The sequence below is a fragment of the Solanum verrucosum genome, unplaced genomic scaffold (genome assembly GCF_900185275.1).
Source record: "Solanum verrucosum unplaced genomic scaffold, falcon-dt-bn FXZP01000060.1, whole genome shotgun sequence".
NCBI classification, from domain to species: Eukaryota; Viridiplantae; Streptophyta; class Magnoliopsida; order Solanales; family Solanaceae; genus Solanum; species Solanum verrucosum.
In genome coordinates, this window is record NW_026020129.1 from 7294678 (window position 1) to 7303816 (window position 9139).

The 9139-nt window shown below is 30.6% G+C and overlaps 1 protein-coding gene across 1 annotated transcript; it reads right to left on the bottom strand.

Moving 5' to 3' along the window:
• Positions 1 to 3859: 3859 nt before the first annotated feature.
• On the bottom strand, positions 3860 to 5989 carry LOC125826647 (GEM-like protein 5). Its single transcript, XM_049506002.1, has 3 exons — positions 5504 to 5989; positions 5130 to 5404; positions 3860 to 4249 (listed from the first exon to the last, which is right to left on the bottom strand). The coding sequence occupies exons 1-3, from the start codon at positions 5844 to 5846 to the stop codon at positions 4022 to 4024; spliced, it is 846 nt and encodes a 281-aa protein (XP_049361959.1). The 5' UTR covers positions 5847 to 5989; the 3' UTR covers positions 3860 to 4021.
• Positions 5990 to 9139: the final 3150 nt, after the last annotated feature.

A 9139-nucleotide genomic window follows, 5' to 3' on the forward strand; every position in this document is an offset into this window, starting at 1 on the left:
CATAATATATATATATATATATATATATATATTAAAAAATCTTATATATACAATGTAATTTTGTGTAGAAGGATTTCAGTAAACAACCTCGCTCCATCACCCCTAGACTGGTTGCTAAATAAAGCCAAATGAAATGCATTTAGGTATGATTTGATTGAAGTTTTTTTTTTAATTTTGAAGTATTTTAAGGTGAAAAAACTTATCCAATTCTGTGGAGCCATTGAAAAGAATCATCACACTAAAATGAATGACACAAAGTGGCTTAAAGATATACATGTAACATGCGTAATCATATATGATTGTCTAGTCAGATAATTTGTGCATCATACGTAATTACGTATCATTAAACATACAAAGTTATGAAATTTAAAGGGAAAAAATTAGACTATGAATTTATATATTATAAATCTAGCTTGAATTGTTTGAGCTTTAACTTTTGCAACAATCTGATAAAGTTGCCTTTAAATTGAAAAAAAGATAAAATTCTTCAACCAAAGACACATACATAACATACCCAGTGTAATAAGTATCTTTTAAACATAACTTCGTAAGTAGAGAGTAGCAGTAAAGTTAAAAAAATTATTAACGAAGCTAAAATTAAATATGAAGAAGTAAACACACGAAGAAGTTGAAGAAATTCAGCATCTACTGTATATACATAAAAACACATTAACTATATATAAATAATATAATTTTACACCAAAAAAAGTTCGAATGAACCCCAGAACCCTTACTACCCGCTAGCGAGTAAAAATCACACTAAACTAAGTGTGAATACTTTAATGAATTTAAATTCTTAAAAGTTGTGAAAGTTATATATATATATATGGTATCAAACAATTTAGAACATCACAAATTTGATAAAGAGTTTTCATAATGATTGGAATAAATACATTTTCAAATAATTGTACAGGTAAAATCTTTAAACACGGGCCAACTTGTTTAGCTACTACTGTAGCCCTAAATAAATTGTCTTTGATATTATTCTGTTAAATTTTCTTTCTGGATTTCTTGTTATTACTCTCTTTGTTTCAATTTGTTTATCTAATTTTAATTTTGCACAATTGTAATTAAATATGTCTTAAATATGTTACATGAATAGTTAAACTTTAAGAATTGTCAAAAAGGGAAAAAGATGTTCATTTTTAAACAGACTAAAAAAAACGTAAAATAAACAAATTGAATGGAGTAATTTTTAGGTAGATTAGGAGAGTGAATTGCTAATTTCCACATAATTGACGTTTTCAAATTTAGTAAAAGGAAATAAAGGGAGAAAATATTGAAAAAAGATTGAACATCCACATTTTATTCTACTTTTTCAAGGATTAATGTAATTACATACTAAATAGGGATAGATTGTAATTTCATATTAAAACTATGTGATTCCTAAAATTTAAAATAACTTAAATACATAACTTATTTTATCATATTCTCTAAAATTTCCTACCATTTGAAAAAATTACAAAAATTCCTACTCTCTCCTATTCTCGGATACATCACTTTACGTGATGTATTGAGATGTATGTGAGACGCGATGTATCGAAACGTACGATGTATCAAAACATTGAGTGATGTATCCAAAACTCAAACGCAACGTATCAGGACGTTGAGCTATGTATCCGAAACCAATACAGTATGTATCAGAACATTTTGGGATGTCCAGAATTTTTGTAATTTGAAAAAGAGTAAGGATGGAATGTAATTACCTCTTAAAATTATGAAATTCGTTAAAATTCCCATATATTTGCTCCAACAATGAGCCGAATTGCAATGGGTGCAATTGTTCGAAGTGACCCTTTTTTGGGGTCTGCTGCAGTGGCATAAACTAAGGGTGCACAAAATCAAATCGAAAATCAAATCAAATCGCAAATTAAGAAAAAAAACCCGACTAGTGGTTGGTTTGACTTAGTTTAGTATTGGAAAAAAAAATCTCAATTATATTTGGGTTGGTTTGGTTTAAACTAAAAAAAACCAACCCGAGACCAAACCAACCCGACATTGTATATATAATTTTAAATTTTATTTTATACATAAAAATATTTACTTTGATATAATTTTTAAATATTTCTTATACTTTTTCATAGTTTTTATCTTTTAATATATTATTTCAAGTTTGAAACTTAGAATTCTGAATGGTTCAATAAAGATTACAGTCCACAGATGTTAGTAATTATAATAAAGCTTAAATCAAAATCAAATTAATACAAATGCAAAAAAAAAAAAATCAGTTCAACACTAAGAATGACTATAATATTGAATATTTGTTCTTTGGTTTTACATTGGTTTAGACAATTCAAATACATAATCTAATTTTGATTTCCTTTAATATTTAGTCATGTAACTAATACTTATTAAACTTATTTTAGCATGATTTAGTACTTTTAAACTATGATCATTTTCATTATGACTTGTTAATTTGCAATATTTGTTTTACGCGATTTCATTATTATCATTTTTTTATTGAATATTTTAGTGTCATTACTTATATCATATTTTGTGTTATTTTTTTAAGAAACACCTTAGATAGTTGTATTTTGGTAGGACTAAAGAAATATTTGAAGTACAAGTAAATTACATGTTTGTATGAATACTTTACCGGAAAAAATCCGAAAAAATCCGAAAAAACCCGAGGTTGAAAAATCCGAGTTTTATTGGTTTGGTTTGGTTTATAGATTTAAAAATCCGACACAAATGGTTTGATTTGATATTTGAAAAACCCGAACCAACCCAGTCATGTACACCCCTAGCATAAACTGTATACACAAGTGCAAAAGTGATGACTATTTCCATCACAACTCCATCAAATCCACTGAGCCCAGCAGTAACACCATGGGTAGGAACAGCCTGCAAAAGCCCGGCATTTTCAGGCCCAATAAGTTAGAACTATGAGCGTACCGGCCATTTTCGACCCTATCTTTAAAAAATAGCCATTTGTTTCAATTTTCATTGTTGAAGAAACTTCATAAATTTCACTGTAGAATTTGAAGCTCTATGATAATGATTATTTTTCAGTTACAGGGGCCGAAAAGTGACTATTTGTGAGAGTTATCCTTTCAACAATATGTGCTAATTTCTTATAAAATTTTAGATTTTTTGCAAATTAACTACTTCAGAGATCACACGGTATATATGAAGTCCAAACATGTAGCAAGTCGCTGGATTTATATGTCATATGGAGTTAATTTCTTATATGATCACTCAACTAAGTAAATAATTAATATCTCAAAAAATCATTTTCTTTGTTGAATAAAATTAGAATCAAGAAGCATAGTGACTTTATAAGATAATAACTATTAAATGAGTGATCATTAGAGAAATCAACTTACGTATACGTGATTGTTGATCTATCACCTCTTATTAGACATTTGGTTATTCCTTGACGATGTAATTAATTTTTAACATTCAAGTATATGATATCCATTTGATTTTTGCTCGAATAGGCCCAATAAAGAGGTATAAGTATAAGTTTCTTGAAAGATTTTTCATTTTTAAGACTCGTCTCAAACCAAGATTTCTGACAGAAATATATTCTCATGCTTTAAGAAAAAGTTATTTGTTACTCCTCTATTTCAATTTATTGGTTTGATTTTATCTTAAAACCTTCTTATTAATAAGACTCGGTACAACTCCCTAAGCAAGATGAACATCCCTCTGCATTAATCATCCAACTTACATCTTAGATCTTAGATTTCATAGACTTTGAAGGAGTAAAGCATGAAAATAATCAATGAAATAAGTGTTCTAACACATCTAGTTAAGTTGTTAGTTTGCAATTCCTTTTCTTTTACCTAATCTCAAAATCTATACACGTAGATTTTGTATCAAGTCAAAACCAAACAAAAAAGTTAAAACGCAAGAGTTTCTCATCAAAACAACCAAGTCACTCCCAAATAAGTATAAACATACAAGTAATGTTACAATAAAAAAAAATAAAGATATATCTAATGCAGGAACAAACAGAAAAAATAAAAAAACCTAAAACAGAGTGCAGCCCAATAAGCGCTATGACAGGCCAATTCTTCTAGTAAGTAGCTGGTTGTTGCACATTGACTTCCCCAACATGAGGAGGTTGAGCTCTAAAAATTGACAAAGTTTCAAGTAGATGACGTTTTGCTTTCTCAAAATTCACAAACCCCATGAACCAGAAATCATGACCATCGATGGTAACAATCTGAATGTACATCTCTGGTGGAGACTCTTTCATCACTATTGGGTTTATAGTCCCAATATTTCCCAACGGTATTGCTACCTGTACACACAGTTCAAAATCGTATCAGATGATAAGTAAACACTCTTTAACTTTTAATAGGCACATCTCAACTTGTCTAGTCTATAGGCACATCTAAACATCTCAACTCATCTATACTGTATCAGCTAGGCACATCTGAACATCTCAACTCGTCTAGTCTACAGGCACATCTAAACATCTCAATTCATTGTATCAGCTAGGCACATCTGAACATCTCAAACTCGTCTAGTCTATAGGCACATCTAAACATCTGAACTCATCTATACTGTATCAGCTAGGCACATCTGAACATCTCAACTCGTCTAGTCTATAGGCACATCTAAACATCTCAACTCGTCTAGTCTATAGGCACATCTAAACATCTCAACTCGTCTATACTGTATCAGCTAGGCACATCTGAACATCTCAACTCGTCTAGTCTATATAGGCACATCTAAACATTTCAGCTCGTCTATACTGTATCAGCTAAAGACTCTAATTTACAAAATAATCATATTCAGACACCTCTAAAATCTCTGTGTCACTTCAATATTGAATGCCCACAAGACACGATGAGAAGTCTATAGGCACATCTAAACATCTCAACTCGTCTATACTGTATCAGCTAAAGACTCTTAATTTACAAAATAGTCATATTCAGACACTTCCAAAAATTTTGTATCACTTCAACATTGAATATCCACAAGACACAATGAGAAATATTCAGTTATCAGTCGAAACAACCAGTGTGCACTTTAGAAATTGGAATGTTTACTTACCGATTGAAGCCAAATATAATTAATCCTTATAGCTAGCATATTGCTCTTAATTTGTTTGTGTCAAATCAAAATCAGACAAACAAATTAAAACGGGGAGAGTATTTGTTTGGGTTGTGTTATACCTTGTAGTAGCTCCAGGTCTCTTGACCAGACGGAGCTTTGAATGATAATGGGCGATCACTGCAAAAAGCAACTTTCGTAGTTGACAGATAGAGTGTACCAGCAACAGGACCAGTTGCAGTGGAAAGATAACAAGCAAATGTCTTTTTCAGCTGTTCATTAGGATCTGCTCCGAAAATCTGTTTGTAAAGAGGCTCAAATCCACCCTCTGTCAACTTCTTGGCTGTCAAATTAAGTTTTCCCCATGCCGCTTTTGTAACTGATGGTCCAGCTTTCACTACAACAGACATGACCCACATATATCATTAGTCAAAAATTGTAAATAATTTTGACTGCTCGCTCGCGGGTTATAATAACTATTAGTTGAGTGACTTACGATTATACCAAATGTTGCGGGCGATGTTCTCAGCTCTATTATTCCATGAATTGAACACATTAACAACCGATTCAAGTGGGTTATTGCTAGGCTTGTCAATTGGGGAATAAACAACATAAGGCTGTGGCTGAAACTCTTCTTTTTGGTCCTCAGCACTCCATAAGGCGGCTTTCTGATTATCTGGATGACAAGTTGGAATTGCAGGCGGACCCATAATATGAGTTCCCCATTTTTGCTGATCCATTTCTGGTGCTTGAGGATCTGAAGAAGATGAAGAAACAGAAGGTATCTGAGGCTCTGATTGTTGAAATTTGGGTTGATTTTCCTCTCCTGTGCCTGTCATGATTGAAGAAATTGATTGTAAATTGCTTGAGTAATTGAATTTTAAGTGGGTTTTGTCTTAGATGGACATATAGTTATGGAATTATAATAATTTATAGACGATGATTATGTAGAACGTGTACGCGTTTTCATTTTTTATTTTCGCGTTGTCAGTAAGATTACACTAGAAAATTTTGGGCTCTCTCTCTAGAAAACGTAGTTGAATTTTCTTTCTAGTTTTTCTAGAAGAATTGAAGAAACATCTTGGAAATTCCATGTTCTACCGGATTTTGACCGAGTTTTTGGTAGGATGGATAAAAATAATAATTTGATGATAAAAATATTAAGTTTAATTTTATGACATGGTTGGTTTGAGGGTACGACATTAATTAGTTTCATAATTTATATTATAATAATAAAATTATTTATTTTATAAAAATGTGAGATAAATTAATTATTAAAAAAAATATTTTTGCTTTATCTTATTCCGTATATTAAATGATCCTGTATTAAAATGAATTTTTAGCGAGAAACGGACACTGTAATTTGTACAACATGGATTCATATTTATTTGTTTATATTTAATTGAGCAACTTTCACATATAGCAAACACAAAAATTATATTTATATGTTATAGCTATATTTTTCATAATTGCGCTTCATAGCAAACGTAAATATGTATATTTCGCTATACATATACAAAATTAAGCAGTTGTGTATAATCTATTTCTGTTTCGATATACATACACAAAAGGTCAATTGTATAATATGTGTTTGTATAAAGCGAGAAAGAGAGAAAGACAAAAGAGAACTGGGCAGGAGAATATTTGTATTGTATAATTATAAGTGTATAGGACGAAGATATATGTATTTACATGTATATATATAATTTTCTCTCGCTTTATACAAACAGAAATGCAATTTATACATTTCTATTTGTATAAGCGAGAGAGGAGAGGGAGAGTCTAGCGAGCGAGATCTGGGAGAGTGACGAGCGAAATCTGGGAGAGGGAAACAAAAATATATGTATATATACAATTTTTCTCGTTTTATACAAACACAAACGCATTTTATACATTTGCATATGTATAAAAAGCGAGAGTGGCGAGCGAAAGCCACCAGGAGAGAGGCGAAATAACAACAGTTTGTTATAGGGTACAATTAAATCAAACTATATTTATAGCATTTAATTTAAATTAATAATTTACTATTATATATAATTTTCCCTCATAATTTGACATTAATATCCATAATGTAATTGTCAAGAGAATTTTGCTTGAGAGAGATTATTTTCTCATATTTTGTACTTTTTATTTTATATTAGTTTTCTAAGTCAATTGACCATATCCTATTAAAATAATATGTATTTTTTATATAATGTTTGTTGTTATCTAAATCTATTATCCTCGAGATTTACAAATATGAATCTGCACATGATATTCTATTGATTTGATCTCAATATCTTGACTATTTTAAATCATCTAAATATATTAGAAAATAAATCATAATACTTAATAATAACAATAAAATGGATATATGATGATAATTATTATTATTTTTATATATTTTTAAATTAAATAATTACTATTTATTTTTAACTTAACAAATAAGTGAAAGTAAACGGAAGAAGTAACTTATACTGCATCTGTCCAACTATAGTTATTTACTATTGACTTTGCACATGAATTAAGAAACTATAAATAAAAGAATAATTTTACTATATCACTCTTTGAATAAGGAAACAATTATAATTAATGATGAGAATAATTTAGGAACTAAGTATAAAATTATTCATTAATTTCATAAAATGGACAAGTATTGTTGAACATCTCAAAGTAGTATAGTAAACAACTATTATTGAACATAGAAAATAAAAAATTAAGGTGGTAAGGTGTGAAAAACTATAATCAATGGGAAAAAAGGTCTTGAGGGATAGAGGTTACCAAACTAAAAGGGAAAGAAAGAAAAAGTCAAATCTCTTCTACTCCCTCGGTTCCTAATTATTTGTTCATTTTCATTTTTTAGTTGTCCCTAATTATTTGTTCATTTTGATAAATTAAGAAAAGACAATTTTTTTTACATATTATACCCTCAATTAATTACTTTGGAAAAGATAGAACTTCTCAAAAGTCCTAAGTTTTTAATTCACCCTCTTCATAATTAATAAGGTAAAATAATAAATTTACTATGTTAATAATTATTTTCTTAATAGATATGTCAATTTAAAAATGAACAAATAATTAAGAAGTGGGAATAAAATTTTAGTCGAAACTTCAGAGTAAATGTGAAACCAAGAAGCAAAGTCAACAAAGCAATTGACCAAAATATGGTCCAAACTCCAAAATTTTAAACAGGTTGTTTTAAAAGATGGATCTCGATGCATAGTTTGATGGAGTTGGTACAAGGCCTAACCCATCGGTAGCCCCTTAAATTTGGCACGAAATTTCACTTAGGCACCTCAAATGGATGATGTTCATTTTAGACACCTCATGTAGGGTTTCGCTGTGTCATTTTGACACTTTTTGCTTACATGGCATAGTGAGTGTAATACACTTGTTGAGCGCGCGTGAAAAGCCTATTTAGTCGATTTTTTAATTATTTTTTTCTTCTTCTTTCCCATTTTCAGCCACCATTTTTGCAAACTTAAATATCCAACATGGTGAATAAAAATAGATACAGTAAAATAATGAAAAATGATGGAAACTATTTTAGAAATTTAGGAATAGACCCATTTCAAGATTAAATATTAAATTATTCAAGAAATTCTTTCTTGAAAGAATTTAATACTTAAAGAGGAGTAAGTTTAATTTTTGATGAATTTTAAACTTGCTAAGATTTTTTTTTTTTTGAAGAAGACACTATTAAAAAAGAAAGAGTATGTAGGTGCCCAAATGTTTTAGCAAAAAAGAGATGGGGGTATTTGCAGAAGACAATGGGGTGGGGGAATGGGTATGTGCAGATTTTTCTGCAAATGAGTAGGGGTATATGGAGAAGACGCGGGGGGGAGGGGGGGTTCTGCAAATGGGTATGGTTTTTCTACAAATGAGTAAGGGTATTTGGAGGAAGCGCCGGGGGGGCGGGGGGGGGGGGTGTTTCTGCAAATGGGGGTTATTGGGGCCGGGGGGGGGGGGGGGTGTTTGTAGAAAATGGTTGGAGAAGACGAGGGGGGCGGGGGTTTCTGCAAATGGGGGTTATTGGAGAAGACAACTGCGGGGGTGGGGGGGGAGGGGGTCATGGGGATTTTATTGATTTAATTTGTTTTTTAAAAAATTATTTGGGCAAAAATACACGTGTCATTGAGTCATTGGTTACTTT